Here is a 21894-nt window from a genome sequence, read left to right as displayed (position 1 = left end):
TGGTGCTTTTTCCTTCTGTTTCGGCTTTTATTCTCTTGTTGCCCCTTTTGTAATCAGGCTACATCATCACAAACGTTGTAACCTTATTTGCCATCAGCAAAATAGGAAAGTAACACGAAACATGCCATAACGTAAGCAAACTGATTGGTGTAATTCAGAGAACCCTGCATAATGAAGTAAAGAGATAGTGGCAGGTCAGAATATTTGGCATAACTTTACTGAGAAGATGTTAGAAATTGTGGACGTTAGGGATCACTGTTGTCCCTTATAAACAACAGACAGACATGCAGAACACAGGATAAAAGCACCAAGAACTTATTTTTAATTATTTTGTTCTATAACAGTGCCCTCCAATCTCCACAGCCACAATCAAGTGAATTAAGCACAAACACAAATTTTTTAAACAGCCCAGACGTACTTCGGGGTTTCTTTCCTCGTGCTCCATTAGTACTTCCCACAGCGTCCCCTGGTGGCACCCATGGTACCCAGCGGGGCTGTGTTACCGAACTCCACTTGCCATAGTGTCCTGTGGGAATCAGGGGCAGTGCTGCAATTCAGCGTGTTTGGGGGGTGGGATGGGGGGCAGTGTCTCACAGTAGCTGCCTTCCCCCATCCTTCCATATCAGGGGCACCCCAGCTGGGCTCAGCTGTCGTCTGTCTCTTACAAAATGTAGAAGTGGTGGTGTGTGACATACTAGTGAGTACCAACCTCTGGTATGCAAGAAAAACTCCAAGACATAAGTGCCAGCACAGAGTGCCAGCTCTCTCCAGGCACTCCTTCATGTTGATTATTCAATGGAAATTTCGGAAAACATTTTGAAGAACTGACTCTTTATGAAGCAGAAATAAAGCCCAGTTTTGTTGATAAATTGCAAGTTACAATTCAGCTCTTTTGGCTGTGCTTTCCGGCTTGGCCTTAAAATGAAACATCAGCTGCTCCGTCTATCTACCCCATGTTGTCTTTGGAATGTGATATTAGTGATTGAGCTTTAACGTCTGCCACCCTGGAATTTCAAAGAAGTGAAACTGCCCGCGGTATTCTCGTTTCTGAAAAGGTGTCCTCGTTTGTCACAGTTGTGCCTTATGCCTCATTATATCCTATAGCTTAGGGCTGGGCGGTATGATCAAAATTCTATATCACGCTATTTTTCAAAATTATACCAGTTTCACGATATTCAACGGTATTTTTTTTCCCATGCATGAGTGGATGTTAACCACATTTTCTACTGCAGTAATTGCTAAGAATAACCTATTCCACTGTCACGAGAATTGTACAAAAAAACATTTTAATGTGCACACAAGTATTAATACAGGTTTGCATGGCCCCATAAAGTGATAGTTTTCAAGGGGGTGGCACTAATGAAGTGAAGGAATCACATTGCATTACAGTTGCAGTCAAAATATAGAACCATTTTATTGAACAAATTTTGCAAACAACTTAAACTAACTTAAATTTTGATAACATATTTTGAACTATCCAAAGAGGCATTTAGACTTAGTAAAATATCCAGAGGTGCTTGTCAAAAGTTGTATTGCTCTGAACATGTCTTAGAAAAGGAATAAAGAGTAAATATGTTTTGTAAACCAACTACACTTTCTGTTAATGTTATCAATCTCTGTCCACTGGCACGTTAGCTATATGGATTGTAATGGCGTTGGTTATCTCAATCCACCACTTGCTTTTTTTGTCGTAGGCAGAACCTCTAGCATACGGGTCTACAAGTGACGTCTGACTCGAGTGTCCTCTAGCTTTTTCAGTTTTACCTGAGGATGTGGAGGGTGCCAATCTTAGTTCCATACATTCATGGTACTTCAAGCATGTTTGCGGCTAAGGTGGTGCAGCAAATTGCTTGTGGTACCGCCTCTGGCGACAACTTTAGCTTGACAGCATTTGCAGTAAATAGTTGTTTGGTGTATATCCGACCTTTTAAAACCAAAATATCTCCAGACAACAGACACGGCTTCTTTTTTCGGCAAAACTTCTTCTGTGTCATCATGTTCAACTTTATCGTCTGCTACAGCTTCCGTTTCTGAATGTTCTCTGTCAATTTTCACCGCTCAATACCTCCACTAATACATGTACTCCGTTGCATGCGTGTTTAGTGGTGTAGCAGTGAAAAAGGTCCCCCCTTAAACAGTTTCCCACTGCACCACGTTCCGAACATTGTTTAGGCTATTTAAACCAGTATTGCGGTATAAGAAAAATCCATATCATAACAAAAGTAAAATACGGTTTTCGGTATTAACCGGTGTTTTGTCTTGGTAGAGTAATATATTGCTCTACTTTCCCCTATTGTATTATTAATATGTAGCCTTTGTCAGAATGCCTAATCTCACAGACTTACCACTGTTTATAAGGTATTATTGTATATAACATCCCCATCTTCCCTTCTATATCTATAACCTCAGGCAATTAGATGTAGTAAAAAGACCAGCAGAAGTTAAGTTACACATAAGATAATGTATTATTGATAATATTCAGAAATAATAACAATATGCAAAGTACATTTGAATATTGGCAACCATACAACCTGATAAATGCTGATGTGTAGTTTCAGGCAGCACACAGACTTGTAGTTACTTAAATGTCTCAAGTTAAGGCATTATTGGTGCTCAACTTTCTTCAGAACAGGCCTTAAGCCTGGTCAATATGGCTGCTGAGCTGTGCTCTTCATTGTGTTGTCTTCATCATCACAGGTTAGCAAGAGAGAGAGATTGTGAGGTTAAGCACGTACATTTATAGATGTTCTGTCCAACCCCTAGAGCCAATGGTACTTAAAAGCTTCTGATCAAAGCCAATTCCAAACAGCCATACTTCAGACCAAAGGGGGAAATAGAACATCTTAAGACCTCAACCCGACCCCCCCAAAAAAAACCATATGTTAATGTAACCTGGGTTTCTTGCGGGGGTTGAAAGACTCTAGCAGAGAAACACTCGCCAATATGGTTTAAGGCACACCCCCACCCCAACGAAGTCGTACAATTCAAAGAGACTCAGTCGTTAAGGGGGGGGCAAACACGAATGCCTCTCACCAAAGTAACCCTAAATTACATTGCTTTGCCTAAATTACAAATAAAGACATACAAAATATTTATCAAGTTATATGCAAAATCTCACATCACAACAACCGCTATACCTCCCAGCACTACTACAGCCTGTCTGATTTTTATCCCGTTCACCTGCCTTGTTGGATTGTATTTTTTACTTCAGTTTTCTTGTTTTGACTTACACTTTGTGTTTTTGTGAGTCTTTTTCTTTTCTTTTTTTTTTTGGATCAGACTTTAGGGTGTTTATCTTTTTTTCCAGCTTCGTCCCACTTCCCAAAGACACTCGGCTAACTGTCGACTGTTACATTGGGTCTCTATGAGTGGTCGATTACTGACTTGTAACCACTTGCTTGTTGACATAACCCTGAACTGGATTAAAATACAGTGAGCCCTCGTTTGTCACTGCTAATCCGTTCCAGACTCTACCGCGATAAATGAATTTTCGCAAAGTAGGATTCTTTATTTATAAATCGAATATTTTCACAGTTAGAGTATAGAAAACCTGTTTACGACCTTCTAAATACGTTTTTAACATTATTATAGCCCTCTAGATATGAAATAACACCCTTTAGTCACCATTACACTCGTATTACCCAATATATTAGACAAAGTAAGAGAAAATAAGACATATTAGATGTTACAAATATCATATTATTATTATTATACTGTACATTTAATTACACACACACACACAGTTCTTACACACAACCACTAACCTATGAAGGCACGACCTCAGTAGGAGAGTCCTCAGGTGGTGCAGTATCTTCAGCAGGTGCGTCGTTGTCTTCTTCCGCTGAAGGAGTACTAGGAGTAGGCAGTGGGTGTCTGGGTACGCGGCTGAAGAACATCTTGATAGGCAGTTGCTGGCGCTGTCTTTTCATATGCGTGAGGAGGCTTTTGTAGGGTATTGCCATCTTTGATCATATCCAAGAGTTTCACCTTCTCCTGGATGGTAAGCATCTTCCTCCGGCACTTAGTTTCTTTGTCAGAAGGCTTAGAAAAAGCAGCACGTTTAGGAGCCATCGTGGGGCTTAGATAAAAGTTCTCAGAAAGCACATGCGTAGTGACGTAAGCGTGTATGAGAAAAAATCGCGATACAGTGAAGCCGCGAAAGTCGAAGCGTGAAATAAGGGGATCACTGTAGTTTGAAAATGTCACGTTGATTTCATTTTCAGTCTATTTTAACTGTATACGGTATACGCTGATTTAAGAGAATAAAATAAATGTGTGAATCTGAGCCTGCAACTTAAGAAAATACAAAAAGGGGGATGAATAATTTGTAAATGTGTTTTATCCACTTGTTCTTTCTTTTATAATTTATGACCTCAAGAAGAGGGTGCCAGACACTAATTATTATTAGCGTTCTGCGATTTTCATACACATTAGAGCCAGGCGTTGGTTGCTGATGACTTTTTCTTCTTTATTTGCAGGGAGTCTGTACCATGACCACCGCCTTTCTGCACTTTTTCTTCTTGGCCTCGTTTTGCTGGGTTTTGACGGAAGCTTGGCAGTCTTATATGGCCGTTACAGGAAAAGTACGAACACGGCTGATTAGGAAGAGATTCCTTTGCCTAGGATGGGGTAAGTCCACATTTTTATAGAGAGAAACAGAAGAAAAAGAAGGATTGGGGTACCAGGGTGGTGACCCTGTTTAGTGTCCGAGTTGAAAATGGAAAAACATACACAAAAAGATGAATATGTCAATGTTAAGTTGTTCGTTTTCTTCGCAGAGGTCCATTCCAGTCAGATGCTACACCCAGACTGACTAGGACTACCTGGGTCACTTGGTTAATATATGGAAAAGGACTGGTGTTCAGAATGGAAGTGACATCACTGGTCTACTCTAAAGTAAATGGCCACTGTGTTGATGGCAGTGTCACATTCAAAGCCTTCTCCATACTACTAATCTAGCCCATACCTCGCGTGCGTGACAAAATATACGTATAAATAGAGTGATATCACAAGACCTTGAGCCAGCAGAGCCCCCCATTTAATCCAGGGAGTGGGAAAATTGGTCAAAATAAACAGCACACGAGAGGGTGCTAAACACAGAAAAGAAAGTTGTGCTTCTGCATGATCCATCTCATTCACTGGTAGCCAAACTGACTGCCTCCTTCCTGTCCTGGTTGGTTTAAGAGTGCTGATTCCCAGAAGGGGCGGGTCCTAATGACATGGACATTTACATTTACATTTACATCATTTAGCAGACGCTCTTTTCCAGAGCGACTTACAACAGTGTTTGTTAGTTTTTTCCGCATACCCCTTGGGGTCAGAGCGCAGGGTCAGCCATTGTACAGTGCCCCCTGGAGCAATTACAGGTTAAGGGCCTTGCTCAAGGGCCCAGCAGAGTAGGATCTCTTTTGGCACTGACGGGGATTCGAACCGGCAACCTTCGGGATACCAGCTCAGATCCTTAGCCTCAGAGCCACCACTCCGCCTCGGACCCGGAAGTGATGTCACTTGCCTTCCGTTCGAGGTTCTCCTGAACTTTGAATGGAAAGACAGGTTGTGTTAACAAGAGCGCCCCCCTCTTGGCCCGAGGTTATAATGCTTACTACCTGAGGTAGAGCCTTGAGGATGCCTCCTAATCACACATGCCTGACTAAGACAATGATTAGATATACAGGAATCAAAGGCAATATGTAGCAAATGAGGAGGGGGGACGAGAGTTACTGGGTGTAAGAGGGGTGGATTAGTAAGGTGGGCTTCAGACGGCGTTACACCCTCTGAAGCCCACCTTACTAATCCACCCCTCTTATACCTACCTACCTACCCTCCATATCTAGCTTTTGATTCCTGTATGTCTAATCATTTACTTCTGATGATGACACCTGATAGATTTAGAAGGTTCAGGAATTAAGGACTATTTTAAGGCAATGTGATTCACTTTCTCTCCTCGCAGATTTCTATCTATCTATCATATAGTGCCTTTCATATCTATCTATCTATCTATCTATCTATCTATCTATCTATCTATCTATCTATCTATCTATCGTCAATAAACGGAGCTTGAGGGCGCTGTTGCCCGGTGAAACCCAACAGACAGATGCAGACACAGGTTTAAAAGCACCCGGAAGTATTTTAATTTTCTTCCTTAAAGTGCCCCAAAGCACCTCCACCACCATATAGACAATCAATAAACACAATAGTAAATACAATAATTCCTCCTCTCCTCCCAGCAGCTCCATCACACTCCCTCCCAACTCCGGCTCGCCTGCTGGGTTCTCATCAGTCCTATAGTCCTATAGCTATATACAGTCCTATACTGTTATATAGTTCTTGACGTGACTTACTAGCACTTAAGGGTCAGCTGGAGAATTCCAAGTTTTTCTTCAGCCCAGAAGTACTTCTGTTCTTCCGTCCCCGTGACTTGGGAGTACTTCCGGGCTATATGGGCAATGAAAATTCCTACTTCTCCCTGCAGGGTCACATGGTGGCACCCACGGTACCCAGCAGGGTTGTGTAGCCAAACTCCATCTTCCATGATACCCTGCGTGAATCCGGGGCACCTCTAGCCTGTAGGGAAGATGCAATCTAGCGGCACTGGGTGTGTCGGCCAGTATGAGCTGCTGGCCATCCATCACTCTATCTATCTGTCTGTCTGTCTGTCTATTATATAGTGCCTTTCATATCTATCTATCTATCTATCTATCTATCTATCTATCTATCTATCTATCTATCTATCTACTATATAGTGCCTTTCATATAGATCTGTCTATCTGTATAGACACCAGATAAAAGTCCAATATTACTTTTTTTTTATCAATAAACAGTGTACAACGCACCCTACACTCCACAATACTCATATAAATAAACAATAATCAATCACTAATCAATCCTCCACTCCCAGATGCGTTGCCACCCTTCCACCCAGCTCAGCTCGACATCTGGGATTTCCCATAGTCCTTGACCCAGATGTGTTTCTCTCTGTCCATGTGATTGTTAACACTTCCGGGTCAGATAAAAACTCCTTTTCTTCAACCCGGAAGTCAGTCATTCACTCTGTCGCCATGACTAATACGCACTTCCGGGTTATAGGTGAAACAAAAGTCTCTGGGCCTTCCTGCAGCGTCCTCTGGAGGTTCCCATGGTATCCAGCAGGGCTGTGATGAAAAACTCCACTGTCCATGATGCCCTGCTGGAACTCTGGGCACCTCTGTGTTGCAGGCAGGGCTCCACCTGGCGGCTTGGGGGTATTGGCCGGGATGAACGGCTGGCCATATTCCACTATATATATATATATATATATATATATATATATATATATATATATATATATATAGTGTATATATATATATATATATATATATATATATATATATATATATACTGTATATATATTTTATATATTATATATATATAAAATTTGTTTTTATTATTTTATTCTATTTTGTTTTCTGACTCAGGGAGGTCCCTTTATGGTTTGTTTTGATCTGCGTTGGCTTATGCTTATGTATTTGGCTCACCCCATCTTCCTTACACCAGTTTTTCTCAGCATTTATGGTCCCATACCCCAGTTTGTAATTCATTTATGACCCTCTACAGGCATGATCGGGGGGTCCCCCCTTTGTGAAACAAGCTCACTTAGAAACAGGGAAATATATCTTGCAAAGCTGCTAATCACTCAGGTGACCCACTCGCAATCCAATGATGGCAACCCCTGACCTACTTGCAGTGCGGTCCAGTGGTGGAGAAGCACTGCTTTCCACAGACCCAGCATGCAGCCTCCAAGATCCAAAGATCATTTTGTGTTTTTCCTTATTGGCAGTTAAAGAATGAGAACCGGAGAAGCACAAAAGCCTCACAGAGCCTCGATTGCATTGACCTGTACACTTTGTAACCAACATACAGCCAAATGGCCAGTCCCAAGCGGAGCTGTAAGTCGACACGTGACTGTATGTATATCCAGCAGTCTGCTCTTCCAGTCCCATGCTGCCCAGTCATAGTCCCTGGGGAGTTTGCAGGAGAATGGCATTCAATCCCAGGTGATGAGGAATTAAATTAAGGTGACCTGAGAATGTACAGAGGGGACTGGGTGGTCTCGTGGCCTGGAACCCCTACAGATTTTATTTTTTTCTCCAGCCTTCTGGAGTTTTTTTTGTTTTTTCTGTCCACCCTGGCCATCGGACCTTACTCCTTTCTATGTTAACTAATGTTGTCTTATTTTAATTTCTTATTTTGTCTTTTATTTTTCTTCTCTTCATTATGTAAAGCACTTTGAGCTACTTTTTGTATGAAAATGTGCTATATAAATAAATGTTGTTGTTGTTGTACATACGTATGTATGGATGTAGGCATAGGGCTAGTCTGTACAGCCATAAACCAGAAAGGCAGTAATAGTTTTAGGTTTTATTATAGTTTTATTAAGGTGGATTAATCTACATTACAGTGACGCAGTGTGGCACTCCTGCCTCGCAGTAAGGAGACCAGGGGTTCACATCCCGGGTCCTCCCTGCATTGAGTTTGCATGTTCTCCCAGAATCCACGTGGGTTTCCTTCAGGTTTTCCGTTTTCTTCCCACAATCCAGACATGCAGTTTAGGTGGACTGATGATACTAAATTGGCCCCAGTGTATGGCTGGGATGTGTGTGTGTGTTCGCCCTGTGATGGACTGGCGTCCTGTCCAGGGTTTGTTCCTGCCTTGCCTCCCTATGCTAGGAGGGACAGGCCCTGGCACCCCCGTGACCCTGTTCAGGAATAAGCAGGTTAGAAAATGACTGACTGACTATTCTGTATTACACAGCTGGTAAGTGTGACCACTGTATACTGTAACAGTTTAAAGACTCATCACTGATTCTATATTCAGCATCACTTCAGCAGCTCTTAATAAGACAATTGCTTTCCCTCAAGTGCAGACGAGGCTTCTTTAGTTGTTTGGGATACATGTGACTCATCCATAACTACTTCCTTTCCACTCCCCTCACAGTATTATGGACATTCACCTCCATAGGCAAAACTACCAGTCACACGTTCCACCTTATGTGAATTTATTTCACATATTAAAATCTCACACTGGAGCCACTATGCATGTGGTTCATATCTGTCCCTGCAAATGCAAGCAATTATTGCCCACCTAACCACATAAAGTAGATCTGGTACCCCTGAAGATCAGTCTTCCTGCCTGAACAGGAGGTTTCTGTGTCTGCAGCTAGGGAGATGGCACCTGTGCAACAGCTTGGGTGCCCAATAGGAGTAACATAATTGGCAAGTATAGTACATGGCTGGCCTCAGATCAGCATGGTGACATTTTTCCATTCTATTTATGTATTTATTTTAGGAAAAGGGATTAATAATTTCAACTAGCTGTGCTATTCATCTAAGACGGGATGAAATCTAAATAATCAACGTACACCTCAATGTTAATGTTTGCAGTGCACCATCTAGTGGAAAGTACTTTGTAGTGCTTGTAGTAATAAAATGAATAGCATTTGTCATTCCAACAGATGGCTCACCACAAACATCCACCTTAATAAAAGAACAAGTGTCTCTATGCCTGTGCAACTGTGCCCTGTCCAATTGCTACTGTATGTCTCTGCCGTTCCAACAGATAGTGCAGCAGCAGCTTTTGTAGTAATAAAATGCACTTCTCATTCCAACGGATAACACATCACAAATATTAACACTGCTTTACAAATCTCATACCAGATGGCATATAACTGAGACACAGGCATTGCATTTTTCACTTCAGCGGATAGTGCCTCACAAACATTTGTTTTAATAAATGTATTGCATTTGTCATTTCAACAGATATCACATCAAAGACATTAATACTGCATTTACATAACCCATACCAAATGGTATAGAGCAGAGACATAGGCATTGCATTTGACATTCCAACAAATGGCACATCACAAACATTTGTAATAATAAAATATATTGTATTTGTCATTTCAACAGATGGCGCATCGCAGACACTAATACTGCATTTACAAAACCCATACCAAATAGTATATAACAGAGACATAATCATTGCATATATTATTCCAGGGAGGCACGGTGGCGCAGTGGGTAGCGCTGCTGCCTTGCAGTTGGGAGACCTGGAGACTTGGGTTCACTTCCCGGGTCCTCCCTGCGTGGAGTTTGCATGTTCTCCCCGTGTCTGCGTGGGTTTCCTCCCACAGTCCAAAGACATGCAGGTTAGGTGGATTGGCGATTCAAAATTGGCCCTAGTGTGTGCTTGGTGTGTGGGTGTGTTTGTGTGTGTCCTGCGGTGGGTTGGCACCCTGCCCGGGATTGGTTCCTGCCTTGTGCCCTGTGTTGGCTGGGTTTGGCTCCAGCAGACCCCCGTGACCCTGTGTTCGGATTCAGCGGATTGGATAATGGATGGATGGATGGATGTTATTCCAACAGATGGCACTTCACAAACATCCACCTTCATAAAAATAGTAACTGTCCATATCTCTGTGTCTGTCTGGTTGCTCTGTCTCTGTCATTCCTACAGATGGCACATCAAAAACATTTATAGAAATAAAATGCTTTGCATTTGTCATTCCAACAGGTGGTGCACTACAAACATTAACACTGCTGTTAACGAATTCCATACCAAATGGCATATAACAGAGACATATCCATCACGTTTGTCATTCCAACAGATGGTGTATCACAAACATTTGTAGTAATACATTTAAATATACATACTTGTGATGTGCCATGGTGGCGCAGTGGGTAGCAGTTAGGAGACCCGGGTTTGCTTCCCAGGTCATCCCTGCATGGAGCTTGCATGTTCGCCCCGTGTCTGTGTGGGTTTCCTCCCACAGTCCAAAGGCATGCAGGTTAGGTGCATTGGCGATTCTATATTTTCCCTAGTGTGTGCTTGGTGTGGGGGTGTGTGTGCGCCCTGCGGTGGGCTGGCGCCCTGCCCGGGGTTTGTTTCCTGCCTTGCACCCTGTGTTGGCTGGGATTGGCTACAGCAGACCCCCGTGACCCTGTAGTTAGGATATAGCTGGTTGGATAATGGATGGATGAATAGTGATGTGCCATCTGCTGGAATGACAGAGATATTGCAACCTGAAGGAAACTCACTTACATCCTTATCACTTACATTTACTTATTTGGCTTATCCAAGGCAACTTACAAACCCAGATACACAGACAGTTGTCCTTTTATTCAGGAGAATGACATACCCTATTATTATGTCATTTTGCCACTGTATGTTTCCCCTCATATATTGTTTGTCTTTATGTAGTTTGTTGCTCTATTTATTCTCACTTGCTTTTCTATTTCTCTGTATTTCTCATTTTTTCCGTTATCTGAGTAACAGAGCAGGTTGCCATTTCACTGCACGTTGTACGTATAATTGTGCATTTGACAAGTAAAGACTTCTTGACACAGGGGGCTCATGCAGACTCCAAACCAACAACGGCCAGGTGCAGGATTTGAAACCCAGAGCCCTAACCACGGCACTACCCTCCTGCCCACCCCTAGCAAAGCAAAATGGTGAAAACACATTACCTTCCAAGACTTTGATCCCAGAACACCATAAACAGATAAAAAAAAAAACAGAATCGGCAACAGAGGAAAATAAAGCCGAGCCGAATTCACGCTTCATCATTCATCTTCCCTCCGGGCATCATCAGTGTGGTTCAGGTGACGAATAAGTAAATAAGACCGACTGGCTCAAAATGTAAATCTGGGATTTCTAAACTAAACAGATGTGATTAAAAATGCTTGTTGATCATAAGACCTGGACCTTTATTTACGGAGAATAGAAACTTGTTGAACTTTTAAGAGAACGATTACATTTCAAAAAATAAAAAAAGCCTTCTGCCTTTTGAATGTATTATATGAATTTTTTTTGTTTTTTGTAAAAGCGGTAATTATTGAAAAAGAAGAAAGCAGGTGATTGGACATACGCAGCCCCCTTACTTTACACAAGTCCAAATGTTCACTTTGCGCTGTGATTCATATCTCTGGTTGCCTAGCAACACAACAGGAGCCATTTGTCCCTGAAACCTTCCTGTACTCAGGCAGCACACACACCCACACTCTCACACACACACACACACACACACACACGAAATGTGCGGCTCTTCAAGACCACAAACCCGTCTCTCTTTAAATGGCCGGTATTTTGAGTATTTCTACAGTTTAAAGCCAGAAAATCTGCCACACACCCGCCACACCCCCCCCCCCCAGCCCCTTTTTCATCATTATCCATTAATGCCACTTTACTTCTACCCCCCCCCACGTGAAGCCACGCTCAACAGAGCTGTGTCAACATCCTTACGAGATGCTTTTAATTGCAGTAAACAGAGGCAGGCGTCCATATTCCCAGCCAGCACCCGCAGCAAGCCGCCGGCGTCATTACATTTCAGATTTGAGAGCTGGGCCAGCAAGAAATGGGAGTTCTGTGCGCAGACGCATGTGGAATACTTCATTGGAGGGCTAAGTGAAATGGATACAATTCATTGCTGCAATCATTATTCAAGCTGACAAAAAAAAAATTATATCAAATAAGTCCCACAGCCGACAGTGGAGGCTCTGAGGCTGATGATCTGCGCTGGTATCTGGAAGGTTGTCGGTTCAAATCCCTTTACTGCCAGAAGGGATCTTACTCTGTTGGGCCGTTGAGTAAGGCCCTTAAAATTGCTCCAGGGGTGCACACTGTACAGTGGCTGACCACCCAAAGGTCATGTGAAAAGATCATTTCTCCTCGGGGATTAATACAGTATACCAAATACGACGCAATACAATTTATTTTTGTAAGCCCAAAATCACACCAGAAGTGCCACAGTGGGCTTTAACAGGCTCTGCCTCTTGACAGCACCCCCAGCCTTGACTCTCTAAGACACAGGTGTCAAACTCCAGGCCTGGAGGGCCGCAGAAGGCTGCAGGTTTTCATTCTAACCTTTTTCATAACAAGTGACCAGTTTTCACTGCTAATTAACTTCTTTTATTTAGCTCTGTTTTATGGATTCAGTCCCCTGAATTGATTCTTTTCTTCATTAAATGACAGCCAAGCAGAAATGAGATGTGAAACGAGCCAACAGATGACCAGTTAAACTGGGGATTCAAACTCCAACCAGTTTCTTAATGAGATGCTGATTCTTGTTGTTAGTTGAACCCGTCATTTAATTCCATGGCTTGTTGCTGCTCTCGTTCTGCCACAGCAGACATTTCCAAAACTGTTGTTTGTCTGTTTTACTGAGACCTTCACCCTTCTTTATTTTCAGCTATTGTGTGATGTGCTCAGGGGAGCTGGTCGTGTGGCTTCTTGTTTTGTGTCTCATTATTGTTTGGCTGCTAATTAAGGACAAAGAAACAACTAAGGGGTCTGAGTCACGTCAATTAAAACAAAGGCAAAACAAGTTAATTAGCAGCAAAACTGATCACTAATTAAGGAGATGGTTAGAATGAAAACCTGCACCCACTGCGGCCCTCCAGGACCGGAGTTTGACACCCCTGCTCTAAGAAGACAAGGAAAAAACCCTTGTAGGGAAAAAATGGAAGAAACCTCGGGAAAGGCAGTTCAAAAAGAGACCCCCATCCAGGTAGGTTGGGCGTGCAGTGGGTGTCAAAAAGAAGGGGGGGGGGGGGTCAATACAATACACAGAACAGAACACAAGTCATCCTCAATACAATATAAGAATAAAAATTTTACAAGTACGGAGCAGAATTTAACAGTAGATGATATCACATAATATGATTTGGATTTGTGCAAAGTCCTGAAGACCTCAGCCATCAAGCTGCCTCCCCCTATTGGCCATTCCACAGCTGAGTCAGCGCTGGGCCAGCCAATCCGATGAAAGTTGAAAGATCAACTGATGGACTGGGGCGGCAAGTGCAGTTATGTGGTCGCTATAGCGATCTGTAGTGGTGAAGAAGGAGCCAAGTCAGAAGGCAGAGCTCTCAATTTACCGGTAGATCTACGTCCCTACCTTCAGGTAGTGTGAGGTTTTGGGTAATCACTGAAAGAATGAGATTGAGGTTACAAGCAGCCGAAATGAGTCCTCTCTGCAGGGTGGCTGGGCTCCCCCTTTTACAGACAGGGTGAGAAGTGGAGACATTCGAGAGAGGCTCGGGAGAGAAGTGCTGATCCTCCCAAGTTGAGGGGATCAAATCGAGGTGGTCAAGTCCAGAGTAGAATTCAACAGTAGATGATATCCCATAATACGATTTGGATTTCTTCAGAGTCCTACAATAACCTCAGTCAACAATAACCTCATTCATTTGGAACTCAAAACACCCGCGTATCCGAAGAGCGACCCTACAAAGACCTCAGGCAGAAGGTGGCATGGCTTTACCTAATTTTCAGTTTTATTACTGGGCAGCAAACATACAAGCCATAAAAACCTGGACACAAATAAATGCACATACACAGGCTTGGTCCGCAATAGAAATAAAATCCTGCAGTACTTCTTTATATTCCCTGCTCTGCTCTCCAATAAATGCAAGTTATCGCAAATATACTAATAACCCAATTGTGCTTTACTCACTCAGAATATGGAAGCAAATTAGAAAGCATTTTAAGATGGAAAATCTTTTATCGGTGGCACCTCTGCAAGAGAACCACCTCTTTCAACCTTCGCAATCATACCCAGTATTTAATACCTGGAAAAGTTTTGGGATTAAAATGCTCAGAGATCTTTATATAGACAACATATTTACATCTTTTGAACAATTACGTTCAAAATTCAACCTCCCAGCTACACATTTCTTTTACTATCTTCAAATTAGAAATTTGGTTAAACAGAAATTGCCCGATTTCCACCACCTTGCACCCTCCACAATGCTGGAAAAAATACTGCTCAATTTCGAGGAATTAAACACTATTTCCACATTATATAAAATCTTATTAGAGTCCCTACCTTTCAAAGACCCAAGAGGACATTGGGAAGAAGATCTCTTAATCAGTATATCAGAAAAGGAGTGGAAGGTAGCAAAGCAGAGAATTCACTCGAGTTCTATATGCGCAAAGCATAGAATTATTCAACTAAAAATTATACATCGAGCTCATCTGTCTCGCTTAAAACTGTCCAAAATGTTTCCAGGGCAAGATCCAACCTGCGAACGTTGCAACCAAGCTCCTGCCTCACTGGGTCACATGTTCTGGGCCTGCACCAAACTAACATCATTTTGGACAAAAATTTTTAAGTGCCTCTCAGACAGCCTTGGGGTCACAATCCCTCCTAACCCACTAACAGCTGTGTTTGGTGTCCTTCCAGATGGACTTGAAGTGGAGAAGGACAAACAAGCGGTGATTGCATTCACTACACTCTTGGCACGCAGACTTATTTTGTTAAATTGGAAGAATCCTAATTCTCCTCTTATAAGTCAGTGGGAAACCGATGTTTTATGTTAGTTGAAATTGGAAAAAATCAAATTCTCAGTTAGAGGATCTGTACAAAATTTTTTCAAAACCTGGCAGGATTTAATCAATATTATTTTAGAATAAGAGAAATAACTATTATTGCATTTAACTCCCTTCTCCATCTCTTATTTATATAGATATTTACTTCTCCCCTTCTTTTGTCTAATGTTGCCTTATTAAAAAGCTTAAAGCAATTTTCCTTTAGCTAAGCTCTCCTTCTCAGGGGTGGGGTTTGATTTGTCTTCAAATTTGTTGGGTTATAAATTGATCTGTTTGTATGGAATGATTACAATGAAAATTAATAAAATAAAAATATTAAAAAAAAAAAAAAAGAGTCCTGGAGAACTCGGCCATCAAGCTGCCCCCCCCACACACACACATATTGGTCATTCCACAGCCCTCCTGTCAATTAAAACGAAAGAAAAAGGAGTGTAGATGCCACAGGGACTGGACGGGCATCCTGGCCTGAAGAGGGGATGGTTCCTTACCCAGACGGGAGGCTCCTAACAGGCAGATGGGCATCCCAGCCAGGGAGGAGAAAGGGATCAGACCCAGAAGGAAGGACTGGAAAAGAGATGGACGGATGGCCAACTGAAAAGGAAAGATGTTGCTGGGGGCTTTTTTCTCCCCCAGCACACTAGATGGTAGCAGACTCCGATATCCGTGCTGAGTGGGAAACCAGCAGGGCATACCAGGAAATGTAGTCCAGCAGGGCAGCCCTGCTGGGGTCACTGGGTGCCACAAAAAATGTGCTGCAGGGAGACATGCTCCATGTTATAATGGACTTCCATGCGACCTGGAAATGCTTCCATCGGACAATCGCCATGGCACCGGAAGTACTTCCGGGTCTGTAATGAAAGGGACTGCACTCCCTTATCCAGGTGAGTCGGAGCTGGGAGGTAGAGAGGCAACACTTGACTGCAGGAAGGCAGTGCGGTGGTGAGAGAATTAAGGATAGAGAGAAAACTTGTGTTTTTGTGCTTGTGATACTTGGTGGAGGGCGGCACGGTGGTGCAGTGGGTAGCACTGCTGCCTCGCGGTTAGAAGACCCGGGTTCGCTTCCCGGGTCCTCCCTCCGTGGAGTTTGCATGTTCTCCCCGTGTCTGCGTGGGTTTCCTCCCACAGTCCAAAGACATGCAGGTTAGGTGCATTGGCGATTCTATATTGTCCTTGGTGTGTGTGTGCCCTGCGGTGGGATGGCACCCTGCCCGGGGTTTGTTTCCTGCCTTACGCCCTGTGTTGGCTGGGATTGGCTCCAGCAGACCCCCGTGACCCTGTAGTTAGGATATAGTGGGTTGGATGACGGATGGATGGCTACTTAGTGGAGGTGAATTGAATAAACCTTAATAATAATACATTTTATTTATATAGCGCCTTTCCCATGCTCAAGGCACTTACAGAATATAAGAAAGAAAGGCAGGGTATACAGTATATAGCATTGTACAAACCAGATAAATAAATAAAGAAGATTACGATAATGAATTCAGAGAAAGAAAAAAGCCTAACAGACAACATAATTGATGGTCTATCACACACATACAGGTTACATGAGCATCTTGACAGAGAAGTAAACTAAGAGAAGGGTAACAAAGTCAAGTAGAGCTAAAAGTCTTCCTGAACAGATGAGTTTTGAGTTGTTCCATTATTTGAACGTGGGACTCTTTGTATTTTCGTGTTTGGAGGTTTAGGGGCTTGCTGATTCCCCGGTATCCTTCACAGGAATCAATTAGTAGCAAAAACTGGTCACAAATTAAGAAAAGGGTTAGAATGAAAACTCTGCGGCTGCGGCCCTCCAGGACTGGAGTTTGAGACCACTGCTTTAGGTGATACCCCAAGCCAAAACTAATGATTTGTTTTGTTCTTTGCAGGACTCCCAGCTTTAGTCGTTGCCATTTCAATGGGATTTACAAAAGCCAAAGGCTACGGGACACCTCAGTAGTAAGTCTGCATGACATTTTTGGTCAAAATTCTGTTTTTCGTGCTTGAGTAGCTTTATGGAGGAAGGTGTAAATATTCATCAGTAGGATATCTTTGTGTGCTGGGGAATTCTGGGTCATAGGTACAAGGGAAAAGTAATGTAAGCTAGAAAAGAATAAAAAAGGTTAAAACTTGAAGTCCAGCATCTCAGGTAATAACAGAGTGTTGAGAAAGTCACGTAGCCTGTGTGCCCGGCACGTATCGAGTACGTACTGGGGTTATGGTCGTGTTAGACACTGGGGCGGGAATGTGCTGGGATTGGTCATTCTGTGAAAGTACTGCGGCAAAAAAAAAAAAGAGTGTGAGGTTAAAATAAAAATACAGAGTGCCAAATGTGGCGGATGGTGGAAAGAAATGAGATATCAGCAGGTGGTGGACCCTTTTACTGTGTGCTGTTACTGAGGAGTTACAAATATGTGACAGAGAGAGTGGGGGCTTTTTATAAGGATCTGTATGATAGGCATGAAAAGAACGATATGAAACATGGCAGAAGCATACAGTGCATCTGGAAAGTATTCCCAGCTCATCACTTTTTCCACATTTTGTTATGTTGCAGCCTTATTCCAAAATGGATTAAATTCATTTTTTTCCTCAGAATTCTACACACAACACCCCATAATGACAACATGAAAAAAGTTTACTTGAGATTTTTGCAAATTTATTAAAAATAAAAAAACTGAGAAATCCCATGTCCATAAGTATTCACAGCCTTTGCCATGAAGCTCCAAACTGAGCTCAGGCGCATCCTGTTTCCCTTGATCATCCTTGAGATGTTTCTGCAGCTTCATTGGAGTCCATCTGTGGTAAATTCAGTTGACTGGACATGATTTGGAAAGGCACACACCTGTCTATATAAGGTCCCACAGTTGACAGTTCATGTCAGAGCATAAACCAAGCATGAAGTCAAAGGAATTATCTGTAGACCTCCGGGACAGGATTGTCTCGAGGCACAAATCTGGGGAAGGTTACAGAAAAATTTCTGCTGCTTTGAAGGTCCCAATGAGCATAGTGGCCTCCATCATCCGTAAGTGGAAGAAGTTCGAAACCACCAGGACTCTTCCTAGAGCTGGCCGGCCATCTAAACTGAGCGATCGGGGGAGAAGGGCCTTAGTCAGGGAGGTGACCAAGAACCCGATGGTCACTCTGTCAGAGCTCCAGAGGTCCTCTGTGGAGAGAGGAGAACCTTCCAGAAGGACAACCATCTCTGCAGCAATCCACCAATCAGGCCTGTATGGTAGAATGGCCAGACGGAAGCCACTCCTTAGTAAAAGGCACATGGCAGCCCGCCTAGAGTTTGCCAAAAGGCACCTGAAGGACTCTCAGACCATGAGAAAGAAAATTCTCTGGTCTGATGAGACAAAGATTGAACTCTTTGGTGTGAATGCCAGGCGTCACGTTTGGAGGAAACCAGGCACCGCTCATCACCACGCCAATACCATCCCTACAGTGAAGCATGGTGGTGGTAGCATCATGCTGTGGGGATGTTTCTCAGCGGCAGGGACTGGGAGACTAATCAGGATAAAGGGAAAGATGACTGCAGCAATGTACAGAGACATCCTGGATGAAAACCTGCTCCAGAGCGCTCTTGACCTCAGACTGGGGCGACGGTTCATCTTTCAGCAGGACAACGACCCTAAGCACACAGCCAAGATATCAAAGGAGTGGCTTCAGGACAACTCTGTGAATGTCCTTGAGTGGCCCAGACTTGAATCCAATTGAACATCTCTGGAGAGATCTTAAAATGGCTGTGCACCGACGCTTCCCATCCAACCTGATGGAGCTTGAGAGGTGCTGCAAAGAGGAATGGGCGAAACTGGCCAAGGATAGGTGTGCCAAGCTTGTGGCATCATATTGAAAAAGACTTGAGGCTGGAATTGCTGCCAAAGGTGCATCGACAAAGTATTCAGCAAAGGCTGTGAATACTTATGTACATGGGATTTCTCAGTTTTTATTTTTAATAAATTTGCAAAAACCTCAAGTAAACTTTTTTCATGTTGTCATTATGGGGTGTTGTGTGTAGAATTCTGAGAAAAAAAATGAATTTAATCCATTTTGGAATAAGGCTGTGACATAACAAAATGTGGAAAAAGTGATGTGCTGTGAATACTTTCCGGATGCACTGTAAAGGCACTATAAATGGTAGAAATATATGAATAGATACCAATAGAAAAGACACTGTGCCAGATATACAGCTGAGATAGGGACATGGGAAATGCACCATGGGATTGCTGGGTCTAAAGAACTAAAGGAAATGTAATAGATGGATAAATATGAAAGTCACTATACAAACATCTGTGATGCGCCGGCACCCTGTTCAGAGTTTGTTCCTGCCTTGTGCCCTGTGGGTGCTGGGTTAGGCTCCAGCAGCCACTGCATCCCTGTTCAGGACTTAGCGGGTTGGAAACGTGATAGATACTGTACCAAAAAGGCGCTATATCAACGCCTGACCCGACACTGACAGACACGGGAGGCACACTTATAAAACAAACAAAATGTTTTATTTCTTTTCACCTGTGGGCAACGCCTTCCTTGTTCCCACAGGCACAACACAGTCCCAATAAGCACCACCAAACCGATAGTTCTTCTTCTTCTTCTCTCTCATTCTCCTCTACATCAAACTTTGTCTCCCTCCTCCCGACTCTAGCCCCCAGAGTGGTGTCTGCTGGTCCCTTATATAGTTCACCCGGAAGTGCTCCAGGTGTTTGATTATGCATTTCCGGCGGCACTTCCAGGTGTGGCGGAAGAACTGCCCATAAGGGCTCAGCAACTCTTGCTGCAGCACCCCCTGGCGGCACTTGCAGATCCCAACAAGGCTGTATCGAACTCCAACTCCCATGAAGTTCTGCGGGAGTCTGAGGCACCGCTACAACCCAAGGAGGTTGCCATCTAGCATCCCGAGGGAGGTAACGCTCCATCCACACTTGGTCCTCCCAGCGTGGAGGCTTCCCGTTCGGGGCAGGATACAATACCGAAGTGTGAAAGACAATATAATGGAGAGATAGAAATGAAACACACTGTGTAAGATAAACACATGCAGACGTGGAGAAGTCTGGTGGTCCCCTTACAGCTGATTGAAAAAAGTGTGGTCTGCCTCCTGTCAGGTGACAACATGAAAAGCCATTTTCCCCTGTGTACCTGCATGCCTTTGATATTAGAACGTTAGAACACTCTAGACATGAACAGGCCATTCAGCCCAACAAAGCTCGCCAGTCCTATCCACTTGTTTCTTCCATAATATGTCATCGAGTCGAGCAAAGCAAGTGTGACAAGAGATCAAGTGTTGCTTCTTCTACAGAGATCTTCTAAGATGGTCTGCACACTTTTGTTGGGACACCCAGAAAAGATCCTAAATAACTGGCTTTGAGGGATTTCCCAAACTTGCTGTTTTCCTGAATTCGTATCACACTCTTCTCCAGTCGTTCAGCCGGTTTAAAAGGAGAAACGTCATCACTCTGCTGTTTGGTGTCATTGTTTGTCCTACAGTGAACATGGACCAGAGAAAGCCGAGAAGAGAGAGTCGTCTGAGGTGACCAAAAAGAAAATGAAAGACAAGCATGGTAATCGTCAAGGCTAGAAGACCACCATCTCCAAGCAGCTTGATGTTCCTGTGACAACAGTTGCAAATATTAAGAGGTTTAAGGTCCATGGGACTGTAGCCAACCTCCCTGGACGTGGCCCCAGAAAGGATAGTGAGAATGGCAGACAAAAAGCCAAGGACAGCTTCCAAAGAGACGCAAGCTGAACTCCAAGGTTGAGGTCCATCAGTGTCTGATAACACCATACTGTATGTCACTTTTCGAGTGTCAGCGGGCTCAACGGAAGAAGACCCAGGAGGACTCCATATAAAAAAGCCAGACTGGGATTTGCTAAAATGCATATTGACAAGTCACAGTGCTTCTGGGAGAATGTCATCTGGACAAATGGGACCAAACTGGAGCTTTTTTTGGCAATTCACATCAGCCCCATGTCCACGGATGACAAAATGAAGCTTTCAAAGAAAAGGAACACCATAGCTGCTGTGAAACATGGAGGAGGCTCACTTATGTTCTGAAGCTGCTTTGCTGTATCTGGCATGGGGTGCCCTGAGTCTGTGTAGGGAACAATGAAATCTCAAGACTAACGAGACATTCTGGAGCGAAATGTCCTGCCCAGTGTCACTGCGCTCTGTCTCAGTTGTAGTCCATGGATCCTCCAACAGGATAAGGAGTCGAAACACTCAGTGAAAAGCACACAAGAATGGCGCAGAACAAACATGGGACTGTTCTGAAGTTGCCTTCTGTGAGCCCTGACTTGAATCCCATGGAACATCTGTGGAAATATCTGAAGCATGCAGTCTAGAGAAGACCCCTATCAAACCTGAACCAGCTGGAACCGTTTCCTCAGGATGTGGAGGGGGCTTCACATGTGTCTCTGAAACAGAAATGGATACACAAAAAAAGCATGGTGTGCTAGATATGAAAGACGCTATATAAGTCAAACTAATTAGACACATCCAAATGGTACTTTATTAGTGTGAGGTCAAAGTCTAAGAAGAAGTGTATAGTGCTCTCTCGCGATGA

General features: G+C 43.3%; 1 protein-coding gene across 4 annotated transcripts in view; it reads left to right on the top strand.

The window, feature by feature from the left end:
- adgrb3 (adhesion G protein-coupled receptor B3) overlaps nucleotides 1–21894 on the top strand; it is an 872307-nt gene that overhangs the window by 770636 nt on the left and 79777 nt on the right. For all 4 annotated transcript variants that reach the window (XM_051919125.1, XM_051919127.1, XM_051919124.1 and 1 more), the window contains 2 exons: nucleotides 4479–4629; nucleotides 17227–17296. In XM_051919125.1, coding sequence (XP_051775085.1) covers nucleotides 4479–4629; nucleotides 17227–17296 — 221 coding nt within the window. The remainder of the gene's footprint in view (nucleotides 1–4478; nucleotides 4630–17226; nucleotides 17297–21894) is intronic.

This window comes from Erpetoichthys calabaricus, chromosome 15 (genome assembly GCF_900747795.2).
Source record: "Erpetoichthys calabaricus chromosome 15, fErpCal1.3, whole genome shotgun sequence".
NCBI lineage: Eukaryota > Metazoa > Chordata > Cladistia > Polypteriformes > Polypteridae > Erpetoichthys > Erpetoichthys calabaricus.
Note: the sequence above shows the minus strand (reverse complement) of the source record. Positions and strands in the feature narration are given on the sequence as shown.